The sequence below is a fragment of the Ovis canadensis genome, chromosome 3 (assembly GCF_042477335.2).
Source record: "Ovis canadensis isolate MfBH-ARS-UI-01 breed Bighorn chromosome 3, ARS-UI_OviCan_v2, whole genome shotgun sequence".
In the NCBI taxonomy this organism is placed as follows: Eukaryota; Metazoa; Chordata; class Mammalia; order Artiodactyla; family Bovidae; genus Ovis; species Ovis canadensis.
In genome coordinates, this window is record NC_091247.1 from 174,210,674 (window position 1) to 174,234,350 (window position 23,677).

Below are 23,677 nucleotides of genomic sequence, written 5' to 3' on the forward strand. Positions count from 1 at the left end.
AATGCAAGTACTGAATCAATTCAAAGCCAGTCTTTTCTTTAGCACTCGGGGTTTATATTGTTTTTAAGCATCATACAGAACAGGGATCATAATTTCCTCTCTGGGGGCAGGCCCCTGAAATACTGTTTGTAATAGAAAAAGTAACTGAACACTCTAACAGCATTTTTTTTTAAGAGGGATTTTTGGATTCACCAAGGAAAGTAGTAACAACCATCTTTAATTTTCTTCAAACACTTTTCATTTCCTTTCAAAGTAAAAATTATGAACTGCTTGGAATATCTGTATCAAGTCAGAAATTGCCATTGAGCTTTTCTAGCCTTACACCCCCAAAATAGTTTCTTATTTTCTAATGCAGAATCAACAGTATGAGAACATATTGTTTTGCAATACAGGGGCCCTTGGATCTCAGAGCAGGGCTTCCCAGGTGGCACTAGTGGTAAGTGCTTGCCGATGCAGGAGACATAAGAGACCTGGGTTCGATCCCTGAGTCGGGAAGATACTCTGGAGAAGGGAACGGCAACCCACTCCAGTATTCTTGCCTGAGAATCCCATGGACAGAGGAGCCTGGCAGGCTATAATCCACAGGGTTGCAAAGAGTTGGACACAACTGAAGTGACTTAGCATGCACGAATCTCAAAGCAGGACTTTCATGGGTAAATGAGAGTAAAGAGGTTTAGAGCTGAGACTAGAAGCACTTCAGTTGTGAGCTGCAATGTTAGGTTTGGGTCCAGAGTGACATTTATGCTCCTAATAGGAATCAATTGTGCCCCATAGTCAGTATAGAGTGAAGAGCCCACAGGGAGGATATCACTGACCCCTCATTCTTACAAAATCCGATCATTGCCAGGGGGTGTTTTAAGCACAGACTGGCACAGATTTCTCGATGGGCTACTGCCATCCAACTTATAGCATATATTAACCTGCACACAGCTACCCTGAGAATGCTTTCTAGTGAGATAGCCAGTGCTGAGTCATAACTATTAATTTTGCCATATAATACTTTCCTTATTTCAATGCTTAATTATTATATTTAGTTTCAGCAAGTAAATTAAAACAGGATCAAACTTTTATGTTTGGAAGCCCCAAGTGACTCTCAAACGATTAAAAAACCACACCAAACAAGCAATATTGTGGTGATTTTTGTATTTGGCAAAACCAGCTAAGTTGCAGGGATTGTTAAGAGAGAAAATGTAGACTGCAAATTAGCCATCTGAAATGATCTCTTACCCTTCGAAGCTCAGTTTCAAGGTCACTTTCTGGGAAAAGCTCAGTTTTGGAGTCGCCTTCTGGTCAGTTTCTGGCCTCCTGGCTGAAGGGGCTGCTTTCCTCCCCTTCCCTCCCCTCGCAGTGCGGGTGGGGCAGTCAGCTTCCCCGTGAGGCCCGCCCCTTTCCATGAGGACGGCCCCCACCTTTCCAAATTTGTCCTACAATGACTAGCACAGGTCTCAGGTGAAACTTATGAAGGCGCCATTTTTTTTTTTAAAGGTCAAAATGGCTAAATACCAGCAATTTTACAGGAATCAATCTAAAAGCTGCTGAAATCTATGACTGTTAAAGGAATGAACAAATGAATTAATGTACAGCAATGAGTAGGAAGCCAGCTTTACAGAGGCGAATTGCAGTCCCAGCCTCTCAACACGTGGAGAGCTCAGAACACTTTGCAGAGAACCCAGATGCCCCGAGCCAGGCCTGGAGGCCTCCGAAGAACGTGGGAGGAGAACCACGGATGTGATGAGAGAAGGACCGAGACAGACTCCTCTGGGGTGGCAAACGCTTCATAGATCTCGTGATAGTTCAGCTTCAAGGAGAGGGTTAGGCCTTGGCAACAGGAAACTGGCTCCAACTGCCAGCACCAAGATAAGAAGGAAAGCCTTTTTGAGAGGGCAGAAGAATCATTAGAGGCAAAGCTGAGAAGTTTCCCCCTCTGCTCTTTAATCATAGTGTCACTCTCATCTGTTCCTAACGACTTTGGGGTAAGTCGCACTTGGCAGTGAAATGAGGGTATAAATGACCTCACAAGGGCTTTTCTGGTCACAAGGACTCTGACCCAAAGGCTCGGCGAATATAGAGCCTAAGTAAGGCCACGTGACCGGAACAGACAGCGCAGCAAGCGGCAGCAATTTAAACCAGTCCTCCTGCCTAAGATTCGGCTACTGTGTGTACTGTCAGAGTAAAGAACACAGCCTGGGCGAGTCTGCAGGGCACAAAGCAATGCCCTCGATCTCTGTTCCTCCAGCCCTGGCTGGTTTCCAGGCACCGTGGCACAATGTTCTACCAGGACAGTCTATCTACACGGCAGCCTTACTGGTTGCCCATGGACCAACGCAGTGGTTCTCAAACTTGAGAGCATCTGAATCCCATGGAGTGCTTGGTAGATAACAGACTGTTAGATGCCACCCCTAGAGTTTCTGATTCAGGAAGTGCTGTAGGCCAAGTGTTTGCACTCCCTACCCCCAAATTCATTCATTGAATCCTAATGCCCAACTGATGGTATTAGGAGGTGGGGCCTTTACAGGATTGCAAGCTCATGAGTGTGGAGCCCTCAGGAAAGGGACTCTGTGCATGTGTGTGTGCTCGGCTGTGGCCAACTCTTTGTGACTGTAGCCCGCCCAGCTCCTCTGTCCATGGGATTCTCCAGGCAAGAACACTGGAGCGGGTTGCCATGGCTACCTCCAGGAGATCTTCCCCACCCAGGAACTGAACATGTGTCTCTTGCATCTCCTGCCTTGACAGGCAGATTCTTTACCACTGAGCCACCTGGGAAGCCCCCAGGAATGGAAGTATTGTGTTTATATAAGAGACCTGAGAGCTCCCTTGCCCCTCCTGTCAAAAGGGCAGGGTGAAAAGCTGGCCATCTATGAACCAGGAAAAGTTCCTTTGCCAGACACCAAACCTGTCAGGGCCTTGATCTTGGACTTCCCAGCTTCCAGAACTATGAGAAAGAAATTTCTCCCAGATTTTGTTATAGTGGTTCTAACAGACTGAGACAGCAAGTCAGTGGTAGCGCCCAAGAGTCTGCATTTCTAAAAAGTTTTCAGATGCTGCTAATGCTGCCAGTTTGGGGACCACACTGAGAATTTCTGCTCTAAAAATACAGTTGATCAATTTGATTGAAAGTCACTGTCAGAACTGTTCTCTGCTGCCATGCATACAAAGTTGTGCTGCAACTTACATTAATTCAGAGAGATGTTAATTTATCAAAACACGCTATTTCCACTTGACAAGTGATTTCCAAAAATCCTTAGTTAGCACTGAGCTGCAGATCTTGGTCTTCAGAACAATTAACAAGTATTATTTAATTTGGCCATGGCTCCTCAGGGACTGTGAAAGTATAATAAAACATTATGCACATAAAATAAAGGGTGTGGGTTCTAAAGACAGATCCTAGAGTTATATCTAGAATAGATGTTGACTGGATAGAGCTGATAAGCCCAGGGGTCATGGTGGAGATGTGTTTTCTCATAGAAATTCCCCATATGTGTGTATGCTAAGTTGCTTCAGTAGTGTCTGACTCTTTAAGACCTTACGGACTATAGCCCACAAGGCTCCTCGGTCCATGGGATTCTCCAGGCAAGAATACTGGAGTGGGTTGCCATGCCCTCCTCCAGGAGATCTTCCCGACCCAGGGATTGAGCCCGTGCCTCTTAAGTCTCCTGCATCGGCAGGCAGGTTCTTTACCACTAGTGCCACCAATGCACCCTCAACTGGGAACACATCCAACACATCCTGAGAGATGTGACAAGCAAACATCAATACATAGTTGTAGACTGCTTCTCGGAGTATAAATTGGAACGTGTTTTCTGTAAGGCAGTTTGGCAATACTTATCAAGAGTTTCAAAATGGGTATACTCTTTGACCTACTCATTTTACATTTAGTGGCTTATTCTAAAGACATAATCAGACCCATTGCAAAAGACTCAGGTTTACGGATGTTATCCATAGTATTGGTTATAGCTGGAAGAAAAATGGAAATAAACTAACGATCAACCAGGGGAAATGGTTAAATAAGTTTAGTTCAGTTATGGATTGGAGTATTTTTCAACTGGTACAAATAATATTGGGGATGAATAGTTATTGGAATAAAAATGTTTCAAAATATATTTAAAAACAGATTAAAACAGTAGGCTCATAATATTTCCATTTTTTGGTAGAAAAGTGATGCTTATGAATGTATAATCAGTCTGGAGGATTACATACCAACAAGATGTTAACAGGTGTTTAACACTGCGGGATGATAAAACTACATTTTTTTAAACTACAGTTGTTTTTATTTCTCTTTTCTGTATCTCTATTTGAAAGTTGACTAATAATGAATGTATACTGCTTTTGTAAGAAGCAAATGTAAGTTTAAAAAATTTAAGATTTTTTAAGTGAGAAAAGCCAATTGTAAACGTGCAAAAACACAGGGACTTTTTCAATCTGTCACTTTTAAGTACAGCTTCAGAGTGAGTGTGTGTGTTGGTTGGGGGGTTATCTTGAATTTATGAAGGGACCCAGTGAGGAGCTCCTTCTGCCAGGACCTCCTCTACTCACTACAGTAAGAACACCAGAGGGTATGTTTGGAGTCCGGTCTTCCCTCCACCCCTTTCAAACTATGTGGCTAGGTATTTTAACCTCTCTTTGTCTCAGCTACTTCATTTGTAAAATGGGTATGTTAGTATAGCATTTACTTTGTGGAGCTGCTGTGAGATGAGACATGCCTAGCATCAGTAGATTTGGGCTGTCACTGTTACTCTGAGGATGGCTGGCTTTCCAGAGCACAGCAGCCCACTAGCAAAGGAGGGCAGAAGTAAAATTGGAATCTGTGAGGATAACTGAATAATCTCTGGGCCAACATGCTAGGACGGCAGTGAAATGGCTGCACCAATGAAAATTCAGCAGAGCAACATGTCTGGATCAAAGACAACTGACTCACCATGTTTAGAAAGAGCTTCAGACAAGTGGAAATTAAAGACAGAAGAGGTGCACAAAATCTTCTAGCGATGTGGAGCAATAAGGGTGTTACACGGGAGAAAATCCAGTAACAAGAGTAATAAAAACAAAAATGAAAAATAAAGAGATCTGGGGTATGAAGATGATCTGGGATAAGGTGCTTGGGTGGTTTAGTTTGCCACTGGGATAGACCCCTAAGAAAGGACAAGACTCACAAAGCAAGAAGTACCCAGGAAAACTTGGCAACAGGGTTAGAAGTGCGACTGTTTTTGTGTGTGTATTACTATTTTAATACACACACACCAACAACACACACCACATACCTGCCTTGTGCGGGACTTCTGAGAGAGAGAAAAACAAAATTTGATTCTCCCCTGAAACTTGGGCAACAGAAACTTTTTAAAAAGCAGTTGTTTATAGGTTTTTTTTGTCCCCCAGCCTGTTTTCTGAGATGTAGTCCCTGAAGGTATTTCTGAAAATAATTCCTCACAGAAGGGATTTTTATGAGTGCAGGACTAAACATGCCTTCTGGGGCTTCCCTGGTGGCTCAGTGGTAAAGAATCCCCCTGCCAAAGCAGGGGACATGGGTTCCACCCCTGTTATATATATATATATATATATATATATATATATATATATATATATATATATGACTTCTGTTTGAGTGTCTCCTAAGGAAAGAGGACTCTTAATTTAACATTTCCATCTGATTCTAAAATCTACCCTTTTCAAGCTTTCCAGTCCATTCTCTGCCGTTCATTTCTTTCCTTGCAAGCATAGGAAAAAAGATGGTCTTCACGATTCAACCAAGGCACAGACAATTATTTGGGAATCTATATATTTGAAAATTCAACTTTAGAATTGCTTCCAGATTGAAAGTTTAGAAATCATATAAATTAAAGGGTACAAACTCAACAAGAAGCCTGAATGGATTGTGAAACTAAGCCCTTTGGAAAACAGAGGTTCCAAAATCTAAACACACTGGAAGATTTTCTTATTGCTGACTTAAAAATAATTTAAAAATATTTCCATTCTTACATCAGAAAGGCTGGTTTCTACCTTATCGTAGTTGAGAACAGATATTTCCTTTTTTTTTTAAGGGAAATTTCCTTGAACACATACACCAATGAACAATTCTAACCCTCAAATATGGGATTAGAGAAAGTCAGATTTCAGAGTACTAAATTGAATAAAATGGCCTACCTCTTACAGGAGCAGATGTGTTCCTAATGGCATATTTAATTAGGGAAGTGAGAGTGCTGTATATTACTAATACATATACCCTGGGACAAAATTCAGGGTTGGGGAATAGGGCATGAGTAAGTCTAGGGAGGAAAATGGAATAGTGGAACCTCATGTGGTCAGAACAAATCCCTCATTTTACCAAACTCTGTGCTTAGAATCTTTGAAGTGGCAGCTACTCATACCAAAGAGAACTGAAAGGCCAAAAGAATCTATTGCTTTATAAAGTTCAGTCTGTGGACACATCATTTAAAACAGGCAACTCCCAATCAGTTCAGAAACAAATTACCTCCCCTAAATATAAAATGAAAATTACATATAATATCCACAGTGCCCTCTTGTTTTCCTTCTCCCTTTTGGCAATGACCTTTAAAAATTGGACAGAAGAAACTTCCCTGGTGGTCCCGTGGCTAAGACTCCATGCTCCCAGTACAGGGGGCCTGCGTTCAATCCCTGGTCAGGGAACTAGTTCCCGTACATCACAACTAAGGCCCGTGCAGCCAGGTAATAAAATAAATACATTTAAAAAACAAAACTGGACAGAAGAGTGCAGGGTTCCTAGGTGTTTGAATACTCTCTTTTATACTGTGTATTAACACACAGAAAACTGGGGCAAAGGCTGCGGCACTGGCATCAGAGGTGAGGAAAAACAAATGAAACATTCCAGAACAAATCTAACCATCAATTTACTTATTTCTCAAACATTTGGAGGAAGAGGTCTACGTGTTTTAAGATTTTACTGAACTAGACCCTTCAGAGGCATTCTTTTATGGAATCATCACGACCATCTCCTAAGGCAGCTGTTACACAGCAGGCCTTGGGGAGACAGTATACATGGTTACTGCCTTCTGTGGGGCCTGGGGCAGGGACAGCCAGATGTTATGTAGTGTGATGTGAGGTGTGACAGAGGGAAAGTTCCCTGCTCTCTGTGTACCATGTTAGGGGAGCACATATTCAGGACCACAGAGCCAGGATTCCTCTCAGGAGTCCTTTCAGAATGAAGACTCTGTCTCTGAACATACATTTAGCTGGAAAACCCAACCAGAAACATAAAGGCAGTACCAAATGAATGTGTTCAGAGATCTGTTACAGCTTCTCACGTATTACTGATAGGTCTTAAAATTTTCATTTTAAATAGACGTGTCTGTAAAGCTGTCATGGGAAAGGAAATAAGCAGCTAAGTTGTACCACTGAAGTGCAAAATAATTCATAGAAATCATTCTTCCTAAGATAGTTTTGTAGGCCTTTATTTTTTAAAAAGGCAATTTTACTTTAAAAATGACCAGGGTTTCCTGCAAGTTTCTATTGATTCTTCCCCAATAAACAATTTAAAAGGTAATTTTAAGATGGGCATTATTTAGGGTTTAGACCTGGGGCGGGGGCTGTGGGAAACCTGATAAGTGTGTGTGTGTGTGTGTGTGTGTGTGTGTGTGTGTGTGTGTGTTGAATTGCTTCAGCTGTGTCTGACTCTATGCGCTGTCAGGCTCATCTGACTATGGGATTCTCCAGATAAAACTGGAGTGAGTTGCTGTGCTCTCTTCCTGGGAATCTTCCCAATCCAAGGATTGAACCCGTGTCTCTTCTGTCTCCTGCACTGGCAGGCGGGTTCTTTAACACCACTAGTTAACTATGATATATTTTTAATTGAAATAATAGGTGTATAATAGAACACTAGGAGAGCAATGTAGAATTATCTTTAGGCAATGGCAACCCACTCTAGTACTCTTGCCTGGAAAATCCCATGAGTGGAGGAGCCTGGTGGGCTGCAGTACATGGGGTCGCTAAGAGCCGGACACGACTGAGCAACTTCACTTTTCATTTTCATGCACTGGAGAAGGAAATGGCAACCCACTCCAGTGTTCTTGCCTGGAGAATCTCAGGGATGGGGGAGCCTGGTGGGCTGCCGTCTATGGGGTCGCACAGAGTCGGACAGGACTGAAGCGACTTAGCAGCAGCAGCAGGACTGAGGGGATCTTAGAGATGAATAAATAAGCTTAGATAAACTTAGAAATTAACCAGTTATGACTATCAAACACTCCAAGTGTTTCTGAGAAGGGAAGACTGTGCTTGGTTTCTGCTAGGGCAAAGTGAACGTGCTGAAGTAAGTGTTAGGGGGAAAAAAATTTACAGTTGATAAGTATGCAATTAAAAAAAATCTCCTAAAATTTTTACTTATGTTAGCACACTGGAATGTACCCCAAATTACTACATATGTCTGTACCTAAATGGTTTAATTTAGTTGGCACCGCTGGATCATCGAAAAAGCAAGAGAGTTCCAGAAAAACACCTATTTCTGCTTTATTGACTATGCCAAAGCCTTTGACTGTGTGGATCACAATAAACTGTGGAAAATTCTGAAAGAGATGGGACTACCAGACCACCTGACCTGCCTCTTGAGAAACCTGTATGCAGGTCAGGAAGCAACAGTTAGAACTGGACATGGAACAACAGACTGGTTCCAAATAGGAAAAGGAGTCCGTCAAGGCTGTGTCTGAGGCTTGTCACCCTACTTATTTCATTTATATGCAGAGTACATCATGAGAAACGCTGGGCTGGAAGAAGCACAAGCTGGAATCAAGATTGCCAGGAGAAATATCAACCACCTCAGATACGCAGATGACATCACCCTTATGGCAGAAAGTGAAGAGGAACTAAAAAGCCTCTTGACGAAAGTGAAAGAGCAGAGTGAAAAAGTTGGCTTAAAGCTCAACATTCAGAAAACGAAGATCATGGCATCTGGTCCCATCACTTCATGGCAAATAGATGGGGAAACAGTGGAAACAGTGTCAGACTTTATTTTTTGGGCTCCAAAATCACTGCAGATGGTGACTGCAGCCAGGAAATTAAAAGATGCTTCCTCCTTGAAAGGAAAGTTATGACAAACCTAGATAGCATATTCAAAAGCAGAGACATTACTTTGCCAACAAAGGTCCATCTAGTCAAGGCTATGGTTTTTCCAGTGGTCATGTATGGATGTGAGATTTGGACTGTGAAGAAAGCTGAGCACTGATGCTTTTGAACTGTGGTGTTGGAGAAGACTCTTGAGAGTCCCTTGGACTGCAAGGAGATCCAACCAGTCCATCCTAAAAGAGATCAGTCCTGGGTGTTCTTTGGAAGGACTGATGCTAAAGCTGAAACTCCAATACTTTGACTACCTCATGCGAAGAGTTGACTCATTGGAAAAGACCCTGGTGCTGGGAGGGATTGGGGGCAGGAGAAGAAGGGGACGACAGAGGATGAGATGGCTGGATGGCATCACCGACCTGATGCACATGAGTTTGGGTAGATTCTGGGTATTGGTGATGGACAGGGAGGCCTCGTGTGCTGTGATTCATGGGGTCACAAAGAGTCAGACACGACTGAGTGACTGAACTGACTGAATCCTATAGACTCTTTAAGGGTTCCTAAAACTACCCTAAAACTATTTCTTTATCAACATAAATGATCCACCTTTTCAGATATTTTAAAACTCAGGGCAATAAATGTTTAGTTGAAAAAAAAAGTGGGTTGCCATGCCCTCCTCTAGGGGATCTTCCCGACCCAAGGATTGAATCCATGTCTCTTATGTCTTCTGCCTTAACAGGCAGATTCTTTATCACCAGTGCCACCTGGGAAGCCCAAGGCACTTTATTTTTATTATTATTACATCAGCTCCACCTCAGATCACCAGGCATTAGATGCCAGAGGTTAGGGACCCCTGCCCTAACATACTTCCCCTAGGGAGATCTGATTCTACTGGGACTTTTGGCTGAAATGTCACCATATTGAAAACAGAGAGAACAGTAACTGGAGGTTCAAACTGAACATTAACTGCAAACTGAGATCCACAGCGTTTTCAGTCAGTGAGAGCTCTAGTTCACAATTCAATAGTCCCAGATAGCAGATCAAATTTGCACTTCTGGTGTTTAAAGGCTCTGATGAACCCAGTGAGTGCAACTTTAGCTACTCTGTCAAAGACTGATATTAATGTAATCAAGATGGGAAATAAGGGTCTGTGATATCCCAAGTAGCAATGAAGTTCTTTATTTTCATGTAAACTACTCAAAATAAACACCAAGGGCAGCAAACTGGAAAAACACCCTAAAGAACAGAAGAATGGCTTCTAAATAGATGGCTTTTTCATTTTAAGCAACAGACAAGTATTTAACTAAATTATTCTCCACTGAGACTATTAAATGGTTTTGATATTGCTGTCCAAATGGAATTTCAGATCCACTTAATTTCAAGAAATTGACTGAAATTTAAATCTGGTGTATTTTAGATGGCGCTATGTGCTCTATGTGCTATTTATGCTCATTACTGCATTGAAGTAGCTGGATTCAGATAACTGAGTTAATAGTATTAAATCAGAGATGCCAAATTAATTTCCTTGACATGTTCATGAATGGCTCTAAAATTATCGAGGCTTAATGATTGAAAACCTTTCCCATTTTCTTATTGTTCTTTGACAGATAATTAGAATACAAGTTTTCCAGAATTATAAAACCAGGAAGAACCCTAATGGGATCTAGTCCAATGTTCTTATTTCCTAAGAAAATGAAGCCCAGGAAAAGCAGGGGAATGTAGTAGTTAAAAGCTTGGGCTCTGGAGTCAGACAGACCCAGTCCCAGATTGGCAAGTTATTCACTGTCTGATCTTGGGAAAGTTATTTAATCAGTTTCTTCATCTACAAAATGGGGACAACAACAGTATCAATCTCATAGCTTTGTGGTAAAGATTAGATGAGCAAACACTCAAGGTATTCAGCACAGAAGATTGGCACATTGTAACTACTCAGTCAATTTACCAGTTATTATTATGACTATAAAGTGACCCCTAAGGCAAGTAAGCAACAACAGAACTAGAACCTGGAGCTCCTGCACATATCAGGGATTTTTTTTTTTTAATCTAAACACAGTACCTGGAATAAAGATTCCTTGGTCCTGACAATTGAAGTATACTATACCTACATACCTACATCAAACAGAAGGACAACTGCTTCAGTCTTTCTGCTACTATCAAAATATCAAATCAGCCATTACATACAGAGACATCAATGTCATGAAGATTCATACGTGTTTAGTGTTCCATGAGCAATGACTGTTAAATTACATGCTTTTAAGTATTTCCCACCAAAGCTGTTTGTATAAAATAAATGATAAACAGAAGTTAGGGTTTCACTTGCTAATGATCTCAAACTTGACTGGTTAGTTGCTATGTGGATTAAGTCCGATATTCTTACTTTGTATCATCAGTCAGATATCACCATGGCTTCTACACATCTGCTATGGAGGAAGAATAAGGGACACATGAAAGAAGAAGCTCACTGATCTCTCTCAGGGAGAACTGGTTCGACTAATACAGGGTCCTTAGAACCCAGCAGCCACCAATCACAGACATTTGGAATTGCCATTTCTGTCAAGATTGTGTCCTTACATGATTCAATGTGGAGTTGTATGGTTTTCTTATTTTACAAAAATGAATAAGAAGCTCCTAAAGCATATTAGCTTTATATAACATGCTCTCAATATTCCTGCGTTTGTTAATTTTTAGTTAGTTGGCAGTCTTTCAGTAAGTATTCTCAGACTGCCAAGTGGGTGCGTAAAATATTTTTTTCATAGTAAACTAAAGGTCATTTTTCTCCAAATCTGGAGATGATCAATGTATATAAAATTACTTTAAATCTTTAAAAATAATAGTAACTGCATCCAATAGACATCAAATCAAAGCACAGTGGCATAAACACGAACAAAACCCAAACACCTTTTTATATAACACCAGTGTGATTCAGCAGACCAACAGATGAAGAAAATAGTAATTTGAGAAGCAGCAATTTGTATCCATACCCAGTGTTTAGTATTTCAGTGACAAGAAATAAAATCGTTTGGCAAACTTACCCGCATTTTTGCACAAGCATCTTGGGTTGATTCTGTCCCCCTGAGCTCTTTTATCAGCATAGAACCTAAATACTGAAATACAAAAAAATAAATAAATCAACGATTTATGAAAAACAGAACATAAATATGAGTAGTAATTTAAAAGCAGATTGTAAAAGTACTACTGGCCAGCTTTCCTGGTTGTAGGCTGCTGCATAACTTTTAAAAACTAACAGTAACTAATTCTAACAAATAAATGATGTATACAGAGAATGTAGCAGAATTAACCACAGTTCTGAAAGCTGTAAATTGCTCTTTATAATAAAACTGCAGTAGTTTCTAAAGAAGCCATCTTTCAGATCATATTTAACTGCAAAATGGGGCCATCTAAAAATGTTTTCCCTTTTTTTTTTGAGGCAGCAATGTCTGCAAAAATAAATCACATCACTATCTATGTAATTATAGGCTTGTATGAGACAGCTGAGAAGCGAAGCAACATACAGCCCATTTGGACTTAGTTGGCTGCATAGGTAATTAATGTTAGGCTGCTTTTAGGCAGAGAAAAAGTTTTGGACCTTTTTCATTCTCAGTTCCATGCCTGGTGGTTGATCCACCTGAGAATGGGCTGGAAGTACGCAGGGAGGGAGAATGCCATTGTCAGTTGTTCCACAGCCCAGGGAGCTGAGTTCCTTGGTGCAAACTGACACTGGAGGGGCTGAACAGGGCAGGAGAAGGATGGCAGTATCTCCTTCCAGGAATCACCAATCACTTTGCTGTTAGGTGATAGGCTCCAATGCTGCCTTAGTACAGATGGTCACACACACTCCAAGTTCTGGCTGGGGGCAAAAAGTTTTTAGCAAAATGTCTATTTTGCCTTCCTATCAATTGACTCTCCTTGAACCTTTTGAAAGGGGCTTCCCAGGTGGCGCTAGTGGTAAAGAACCTCCCTGCCAGTGCAGGAGATACGAGACTCAGGTTCGATCTCTGGTTCAGGAAGACTCCCTGGAGGAGGGCATGGCAACCCACTCCAGCATTCTTTCTGGGAGAATGTCATGGACAGAGGAGCCTGGCGAGCTACAGTCCAGAGAGTCACAAAGAGTCAGATGTTACTTAGCACGCGCACACACAACCTTTTGAAACTTCAATAGGGTTCTTTCTATCTGTCATTTTTCTCTACTTTCCTTCAAAAAAAAGAGAGACAAGAAACAGCTCAATATGTCTTTTTAAAAGAGTGTATTAAAATGATTGTTTTCTGGACGTGACTGAGGAGACCCTGGCACTCTGCAAAAACTGGGCTGGGAACCAGTCTTTTAGACCCAGGAGATTTCAGACTTGAAGAGTTTGTGCACAGGTACAATAGCAGAGGGTTCAGTCAAAGGCTTCAAAGAAGGCATGCTCAGAAAGGCTCAGGGATCTGGTGTCTGGGTCTTAGAGGAAGAAGGAGGGACGGCAGTCTTACAGTCTGGGGGGAGATTACGACTGAAATAAGTCCAGTGCTTCAAGACATAAGCAGTTAAAGAGGTGCAGAGGGCACAAAATGAAGACTGAACTGCTGTGAGATAATTAGGACCTTTATATCTTCATAAACTAACGGCGATGATTGTGGTGAAATCCTTATCTTCTTTCCGATGTTTTTCATTATCTTATTTTTGAAAATATGAAATCCTCATCTTTTAAGTTATCAGGAAACTTTGTCCTGATTAAAACATTCATTTTTAAGAAAGACAGTTTCAGTGTTCTGCTGAGGGTTCAGCCACTTTCCCTGCTACAGTCATGACAACCACCTGCCCCTAAACTGATGGTATCTTTTGAACATTTACCTGCTCATATCACTCACAATCTCAGCTAAGCCTGATTCCCTCTCCTATCTAAAAAAAAAAAAAAGGCCTAGTAATATAATCCAAATGATGACAATGAAAAGAATCTGATATTTACATAAAGCTGTAGACCCAATGTTTTGAGATAACTGGTGAGTTATGGGGAAATGCCTATATGTGCTCTATTTACAGTCATTTCCATTTTAAGATAGCAATTTATCCCATTTAATTTAAAATACAAGTATATATGAAGAAGGCAAAACAGACCTTAAGCTTACAAGATTAAAAGGGTTATAAAGTTATATTTGTTTGGAATTTCCAAGTAGCCTTTGAAGAAGGCTTCTTTAAGAAAAAAAGAGAAGGGGAAAACATTTTAGGAATTTCAGTGATGGACGTCTGGGGATACTGAATATAAAAGCAAACAAGCTAGAAATGCACCCTCTATTCCTGCTGGTACCCAAGCACTCAGTTCTGGGTAACTTACAAAAGCCTTGTAATCACATGACTGGAAGATGAGCTTTTCCGGGTGGTGTTGCCAGTACTGCACTGGAGTTGAGGCTGTGGCTTCGTTTGGAGGTCGCAAGGTAATGGAAGGTTCTCCCCAGTCTCCTGTCTGAAAATCACATTTATTCTAGAGGTAGCATGAGTAATAGGCTAAGTTCATGCACTATAGCTGGCCTGAGTTCATCTTAAACCTGTGTGCCATAAAGGTGCAAATGCATTTGGGTGTATTATATGTTTATCATGGTTTTATATGTCCTAGCATCCTGTCTCCCAAAGCTGAGTTAACTTTTGAGGTATGAAAGAAGTTGATTTACTCTATTTTTAGAATGACAGCCTAAGCCAAGTACTCTTAAAATTAAACATGAAGATATTCATAAATGATTTACTAAGTCATAATTTTCTGTTCCAACAGAAAAGAACATATGATCTTTGAAAGACTTTTCTGTTTTTAAACTTGACTGTTCGAAATTTTTAGTTTGAAATGCATTCACAATACACCGGTTTATAAATTTCAGTTCCTGATGAGGACATGTACCATGTACTTTGAAAAATTCTGTATCTCTGGAGAGAAAATATGGTAGGCGTGATACTAGACAAAATTTCAGAAGAAAATGTACTGGTGGATGATAGCTAGTTTCCCTCCTCTGAATTCATTTGTATCAATATAACGCCACCGTGATTGTCTTGGATATACTCAAACACCTCCCTCAGAAAACCTAAAGCATGAATGAAGAATGAATATTTAAATACCAGGTTTGGTCATATGTGCTTGTGTATGTACTTGGGGAGCCTGATCACAAGTACAAGCACAGTCCATGTGACAGTATATCACACAGTACCTGAGCCCACTAAGACAGGCTTAAGGCAGAAGGACATCCCATCATTTTAATGACCATTTTCCACGAGGTTAACCTCAACATGTTTCATTACTGTAATGGTTTAGTGTGAGTGCCTATAAAGTCAAATTTCTAACTGGTTTTAAAAACAGAAGAATTCCAGAGCCCCTTAGGAATGCACAGGCCATTTCGTGAGGCAGAGAGCCTGAAATTTTCTCTTTGAGATCTGTCAATCCCAACCACGGGAAGAGAAAAATGAGCCTCGTGTTATTTCCTTGGCTTCTCACTGGAGTGTGTGACTGGTCAGAACCCCCAGCTCCTCTCTCTGAGCTACTCTGCTTGTTAGTTTTGTTCCAGTTGCTAATTTACTTGCACAGGGCTCGGTTCTCCCATCTTCCATCTGTTGATATCATTAAGACTTTATCTGGTTTATTTACTCAAGCATTTTTAAGCAAAAATCCTTCATTTTATGACCCATCCCTGAATCATTCTTGAGTTTTCTCTTTGTTTATATGGATTTTTATTTTGTAAAAACAGTAACTATTTGCAATTAAGTTTTCCTCTGACTTGCTATTTTGATCTTTTCTTTTCCTTCTCTCTTAAATGTTTGGATCTTTATTTCAACTGACTGTGATTTGCTCTTAAAAAGACTAGCATAAAATTTAAAATGCAGAATATGTGAATTTCAGTATTATTTCAAAGGTGACTATAATAACCTTTAAATGATAACAGTTAAAACTCTGGAAACATGCAACAGTGAGCTCTTAATTCAAAGTTCTTCCCACATCCAGCAAATCATCCTCTCATCTCCCCCATTAAATGACACCACTGGTCTCCCCCCTCCCTTGATAAAGCAACAACAACACAGCAAACAGGTGTTGTACACTTAAGTCACAGGTAACACTGTTAACGCAACAACAGAAGTTTGCACGCAACTTCGTGGAATGATACAAAGGGAGCTGGTTGACCTCAGGAGATCCTTGGATCCAGTGTGTGCTGATGTGGCAACGCAAACCAAGCATCCAGTCTTCAGCATTAGCCCTGTCATCGTTTAGCTGAGGTTCACCTTGGCCAAGCTCAACAGGCAGTTTTCAGAAAAGCCTGAACAGACATGGCAGGAGCTGGGGGTACCATGGGTTGCGGGTCAAGGGATGGGGGAGGGCTGGGGGTGGGAATGGGTGGGATGAAGCTGGGACTATGGGGACATTTCAGGTGTTTGTACGTTAAGCATGCAAATCATATGCAAACTCATTCTCTAATTGCTGAATTAACTCAGGCACTTTTATAATTAAATTTCAACGTGAGTTCCACATACACTTAAAGCAGAATGCTGATCCAAATATTTACATCATCCACAGAAGTCAGAGCAGCCATTTTGGGAATAACATCACATAGCACGTCAGTCTGGAAATGACCTCGATCTCTTATTTGGTAAGCATTTGAAGAATCTAGTGGTGCGTCCATTTCATCTGCTTAGGCAGCGCCATCATCTGCTCTCCTATGACTCCACTTTGTCCAGAAATCCCAAACCACCTGCTCCGAATCTGGAGTGCTCTGACAAGCTTCCCCGACATGCAATGGGGGAAGATAATTATAGGGAAGAGAAACAGAATCCTTATTTTCTTTGTGGCCCAGAAACTATGCTCCAGACCAAATATTTTAAAAATTCCCTACAGGGACTGAATCTGCCTTTCTGGAAATAGAAACTGAATTTTGTCATACTGAGTGCTATTTCCAGAAATTCGTTTTCAAACAGAGGGAAAAGTGTTCTTAAAATTGAATTTATAAGGAAATAATTTTCTTTTCTTCCTGGAAACTCATCAACTTATTATTATTATTTTTTAACCTTATATATATGAGTATTTAGAAGACTCTGTAGGTGTTGATTTTTCTCTTTGGAATTAACTCAGTGGGAATGGATGAACTCATCATTACACTATTGTAAAGGGCAGATGTGGCCTGCCCTGGGGTGGGATTCAGCTTCATCTCCTTGAGGGACAGTAAAACAAAAGAACTTAGAGAGTAAGGGTGCCGTAGGTCTCTGTCCTTTTGGAGGCCGAATTACAGCAGGAATGAACTATGGGGGAGACAGGTAGAGTGGTGATAACATGCAGGAGCAGTAGAGAGAAAAATAAGGGAGGGATTTGCCTCACATATAAAATAATTCCAATTGTGAAGCCCAGTATTAGGTCCTATTAAGCAGTAAATTTATATCCAGATATTATCTGTATTTCTTAAGGTAAATTTAAAAAATTAATACTCTCCCAGTTAAAAATGCTTATCAAATATTAACTAAAAATCAAACAGACTTAAAAAGTCTTTTATCTGAAATAATGGTTTATAATAAAGTCTTATGTTTAGCAAAACATGGGTTACTATGAGGCAATAATGTTTACTTAGAAAAACAAAATAAAATCACAGAAGTCTGTCACACTGTAAACTATTAGTGACTGGCAGTACTCTTTAAAGGGCTTAAGTAATTGCAGAAGAGAAATTACAGTGATTCAAGGCACTCTTACTAAATATCTTCAGGCTACTTCTTTACAGCTTAAAATACTTACAGGAAAACCTTTCCTTTAGGTTCATGTATTAAATGATCTTAATAGTTCAAGAATTTGGTCATGGCTTAAAACCTTGTTTACTTGGCATTTATGTATGTATTTGTTCCTTTAGGACATAATTAAACAGAAGAAAATGTACATTATTAGCTATCCCTCCAACTCAAATAAAACTTAATCTTCTAATACGAAAGAAAAACATAATTTGAGATTAAAGTTTTAAACAGAGAATTGATTCTGCTTAATAGGTATTTACCAACTGCCAACTAGAAATTCTCAGCCTGCTGAGTTTGAAGGATTATAATTGGGCCATACTCAATATAATGTAATTAAATTAAATGTCTCATACCACCGGCTGAAAAGTATAAGCCACTAACTGAATTTAGTTATAATGCAGAAAAATATTTGCAAAATTCCATGATAGATGTTTATTGGATGGTAGATTCCAAAATGCAGCTATTAATCTTTTCATTATTTCAAAAGGTGGTAAAACTGCATGGTTTTAGTTCATGTGCACCAGATATCTAATCGAAAACATCATATCGTGTAACATCCTATCCCCCAAAATGGAAACTGAAGATATCACATATTCTATTGTATTCTGAGAATACAAAGGGGAGACACTGTTTATATTCTTACTTTCTTCTTAAGGAAAAGTTTTGTTAGGAAACTGAAGGTATCACATATTCTATGTGTTCTGAGAATACAAAGGGGAAACACTATTTATAGTCTTACTTTCTTCTCAAGGAAAAGTTTTGTTAGGATGTCAGTAAATAATTAAAAGCTATGATTAGGATCTAGCTCTCTAACATGAACAGGAAGGTATGGTATTTTCCAAGCCTTATCTTATTCTTTAAAAAAATTTTTAAATGAGGACTTAATTGATTTTTTAATAGAAGCTTTTAAATCTTTTCTATTAGGAACAACTCCCACCTACCTGCTTGTAAATTTAGATTGAATATTAACAAACATTGTTTTCTATTTCTTCAGATCACTTAATGAAAAACTAAAATGCTTTTAAATGACAATTGTTATTTTCAGGTTTCACTTTCAATAATTCTAACAAATATTAGACATGGGCTACCCAAACATACGTAAGGTATATGTGATTACATTTACTTTCCCTTATCTCAATAGCTCTGAAGAAGGCACACACTTATAAATATGTATACATACATTGGGATGTGAATGTAAGGAAAGGCCTCCTACAAACAGTTCACATACACATGAAAGCAAGATGCTGGTGCAGTTCTTCTAAAACATCTTCAAGAATAAAGAATGCAGCTGGTTATACTAAATTTGTTTCTTTTGATAAAAGAGCAGAGATGGCCACTTCTGAACATGAAAAAGCACTGGTTAGCGAGCGTTTTGGAGAAGGCAACGGCACCCCACTCCAGTACTCTTGCCTGGAAAATCCCATGGATGGAGGAGCCTGGTGGGCTGCAGTCCATGGGGTCACAAAGTCGGACATGACTGAGCGACTTCCCTTTCACTGTTCACTTTCATGCATTGGAGAAGGAAATGGCAACCCACTCCAGTGTTCTTGCCTGGAGAATCCCAGGGACGGGGGAGCCTGGTGGGCTGCCGTCCATGGGGTCGCACAGAGTCAGACACGACTGAAGCGACTCATCAGCAGCAGCAGCAGCAGCGTTTACATGTTCAGGAGGAACCGCTGGGTCACTGGAGCAGCAGTACCAGGTGATGTATAGACTGTGGTCCCCAAGAGCCAGAACCCCATGCACACAAGGAGGGGTATGCCTGGCGTGGCACCCCAAAGAGGCCCTCTGCATGCTGCCCCAAGAGCTCTGCGAAAGCTCTTTTGAGTGATTCTCAACCAAAAGTCTCAACCTCTCAGATAGCAGGCTGCCCAATGAGAAAAATTTAAGAGTGTGACAATAGGATTGTATTTTAAAATAGGAAATAGATTAAAAAAACCCAAACATGAAAATGTTTACTTTCCAAACAAAACTGAATTTTTAAATGTATGCAAAGGTGAAATGTGAATATCTGAATATTAAGCAGCTCAGAGTAAAATAGGTCGTGATTTTGCATGCATTCCAAAGATCAATTCACTACTGTCAAGTGGAAAAAAAAAAAAAAAAAGATTAGGCTGAGAACCACTTTGTAGCTGTAATGGTGCCTCTCTTGGCTATAGTCCTCTTGCATTTGCATAAAACATATAGAATATCATGCAAATCATACTCAAATATTTCTCACAAGTGAAGCACATGAACCTTTGTATTAGGCACAAAGGACTGAATAGCCCATGGACAAGGAAAGTACAAAATGGGGAAGACTAACACTGATATATACATGGGTATATATATATCAATTTACCCTTTTCCTTTCTCCTGTGAAAGCAAGTGAACGCGGACACCTGGGATGAAAGCCAAACTCACACGGGACAGATTTTAACTGTAGACTTCCAAACTAAGTATGTTTCTCATTTCAGGACAATGTTTTGCACGTTAACTAGTCACAAGGCACAGTGAATGAAGTATAATAAACAATAAAAAAAATCTCAGGAGTTGTTAGACATCACAAATTTTCTGCACTGCCAGGACATAGTCCCTATAGCTATTGACGACACTTTGCAACACACGACACAGCGCAAGGTCAGGAAGAGAAAATAACCATTTGTAATCTTACATTATGAACCTGATGGATGGCTGAGAAAGGAAATCCAGCGTTCTGATTCGTCCATATCTCACAGACAGACGACTGCTGATATAAACAGAAAACTATCTCATCTTGTCAATATTTAAAACACGGCAGCTACCAAGGTAGCATCAAGGAAGGGAAGGAGGAAAATAATAAAGAGCAAAGAATCACATTTCTTAGAAAAACAACAAGAACACTCAAAAAATACTTTAAGGTGCCCAAGGTTTAATAATTGACTTCCAAGTCATTCTTTTGCTTAAAAACATTTTGGGTTGGCTGGGAGAAAAAAAAAGACCATTTATGCATTAATTTTATGTCAAAGGAAATTACCAATCCACTCACATCTTGAAAAAAGCAAACTGTGTTTTTCTACTTGCCAAAGAGAATGGAAATACTTTCCCCCTTCACGTCATTCATTTCATAGAATAAATATTTTCATGAAGTTCAAGAAAGATAGGAAAAAAGTCTTTAACACAGGCCAAACGTTTTTATTTTCATATAGGCAAACGACCAGGAGCAAACAATGCAATAAAACGACTTTCCTAGTTTAGTCATTGCTCAGCTCGAGAAACCTAGGAGATATTTTCCCCCTCCAGAGTTCTCAAGGGCAAAACTCTGTGATTAACAAGGGGAGAAGTGTCCATTTGCTGCCCGGCAGTGGGAGCGTGTGGTGGTGGAGGGGGCACCGTGGAGGCGGAATGGGGGGTGGGTTGGGGTCTGGAAGCTCAGTTCTGTTACCCACCAGAAACTCTGGGTAACAGCATTTGCTTTTTTATGAGCCTAATGAGTCAGCTCCATGTTTTGGACTCGCCACCACACCATTAACAATCCAATAATTATTATCCAACAGTTATTAAAAGGCAATAATGTTTGCTTAGAATCAAATGCCCAATGAACCAGAAGCCTCCCAGGAGTTACAGAAGAAACCACCAGATAAGCCAACGAGGCTCCTGGCCTGACCTTTACAGAGTTCTTTTCCTGAATTCCATCACCTAAAAGACGCTGTGAAATCGAATCACAGAAAATGGCAGAGCGCTTAAGCTTATTCAGCCAACACTGTGAACATCCCCAGAATCACAAGCAGAGCATACAAAGATCAGTGCAGAAAGGAGATAAGAACACGAGCACAGTATGGTTTAGAAACCCAGCAAGGAACCCTATCACCAGCAAGTGCGGATTCTGGAAACGAAAGCTTTCCTCTGGCTAAATGTTTCTCCCACCTCCACCCTCCCAGAAACGCTCACCATAAATTTAACATCTCTTTCTCCAGTTCCAAACGCAGCTCCATACCCACCTACATCTTGCTCTCCATCCCTTCTGTCATCTGGATGGCTTGCTGGGGACAGACTGTCAGGTAACTGGCATTCTGTTCAGAAAGTAAGATACCTGGGGTCTGACCAAAAGGTGCTTCCAACCACCTCTCACTTAAAAGCAGCCCCGCTCTTAGTTTCTGCCCTAAACATCATGCCATTTTCTCCACAGGCGGGCATCTACCCCTTCCTACTTTTCAAAAATTAAATCTCTAGCAAGTTAAGCATTGGGGTCATTAAACTCCCAGCTTCGTCTCCAATAGCTGTCATCTGATTTAAATATATTAACTCCATGCTTCAGTAGGATTATCATCTTAACTGGCACCAAACATACTTCGAGGACACCCTTAAAGCACTGTCACCCACAGATTTGAGCTAATTCTTTTACATACATTACATCTTCTACAACGTTCACAGAATTTTAGGGACAGAAGTAACCCAGGGATCACCTGTCATCTGACAGATGAGGACAATGACATCCAGAGAGGTTCAGTAGCTCGCTGAGGTCACACAGGAAAGTGTTACATGTCAGCTGGCTGGGAAGGAGTGCCAGCCCAGTAATGACTTCACCAGAAGGCGGAGGGGCTATTCAGTTACATGGAATCTGTTTACTAATCCTGAAAGAAATACATATAAATGGAGTCAGTTTAAGAAAGTCTCAACTCCACACGGGGTGCAGATACCTTCATGTTCTATTTTCCAATCATGACCCCCAGATGGGCCATACTCCAATATCATATATGATTCAAACGTTGCTCTTCCTCATCACACACCTGGTGGGGCAGTAGAGCCCACCTTGGAGCCCTCCCACCCCAAGCTCTACCTCCTTCATGCACTTCGCTGGGGAGAAGGACAAGGGCCCCTTTCTTATCTGGCAGTGGCTGAATTCTCTCTGCTGGTTGTCTGCTGACCAGGGTAACACTAACTTGGTCTCTGACCCCTCCTGTAGGAGCTGCCTGGCCCTGGATTCTACTGTATCCACGCAGGTTCTCTGGAGGGCTCTGTTGGGAAGGGCGTGGGGTCCGGATAGCACTGTTCCTGATGTGAGAAATCTGGCTCTAGGGTGACTTTCTCTGACCCCTACTCAACCTTCCTAGGACACACGCACACCCCTTGGGTGGGAGGCAGGGGAGCACACAGAAGCCCAGCCTCTTCCTGAATGCCCACCCACACCACACACACCTACATCGGCGCCATGCAGAGCACGCGGCTCTGAAACCACTCCTCTCTCTGCCAGGACACTTCCCTCCAGGTCTCTCTTCCTCAGTTCAGGCTGGTCTACACGTGTCTGCTCCCAGAAGTCCACTGACGGAGAGAGATGCCAGGTTGCCCCACTCTGGGTGAACGTTACCCTTGGAACCCTTCTCCCCAGGCTTGTGTTGCCCAGGCATGTGCTCTCTCCCCTCCCCTGGGAAGGGAGGGAAAGCCTCAGCTCCTTCCACTGTGGCGCAGACATTCTTCTGACCTGCGTTCCCCACCCTCCCAGCAGCAATCTTCTGCCTCTATGCACAGGCAGCTGACGATGCAGGACAGGACTCACCACCTGTTGGTCAACTCCAAGGAGGGAGTCAGGCTCCATTACCAGCAGCTCTCTCTTTAGAACGTGCAGTACTTAGAGCCTACGGGAAAGCTCCCCCTTAGCATCCTGTTACGTGAATATATCTCCCAACAGTCACAGAAGTTACCAGAGAGTCAAGGAGGAAAGAGAGGGTCTTGTGCCACAATTATTTTATTTTTTAAAAATCTGTGTAAGATTTTTTCAATGAAGAAATAAAACCTATCTCCAGTCATATACACCGAAGAGAGTTCCTATGTGGCATATATACCTTTTAACGAAGTTACAATAACTGTTTTTCATTTAAAACCTGTGTGCAAACTTTAAATATGTTCTCATTTCTAATATTTATGTGCCTCAATGCAAGTGGTAAAAAGTCAGATTTTAAAAACAGTTTAAAATAAAGG

At 41.0% G+C, this 23,677-nt stretch overlaps 1 protein-coding gene across 10 annotated transcripts in view; it reads right to left on the reverse strand.

The window, feature by feature from the left end:
• ANKS1B (ankyrin repeat and sterile alpha motif domain containing 1B) overlaps nt 1-23,677 on the reverse strand; it is a 1,178,069-nt gene that overhangs the window by 52,461 nt on the left and 1,101,931 nt on the right. For 9 of the 10 annotated variants that reach the window (XM_069585123.1, XM_069585122.1, XM_069585120.1 and 6 more), the window contains 2 exons: nt 14,331-14,459; nt 12,051-12,122 (listed from right to left, as the gene is read on the reverse strand). In XM_069585123.1, the coding sequence (XP_069441224.1) occupies nt 12,051-12,122; nt 14,331-14,459 (201 nt within the window). Of the gene's footprint in view, nt 1-12,050; nt 12,123-14,330; nt 14,460-20,393; nt 20,466-23,677 lie in introns of all 10 variants that reach the window. The other variant, XM_069585128.1, reaches the window with a different exon arrangement.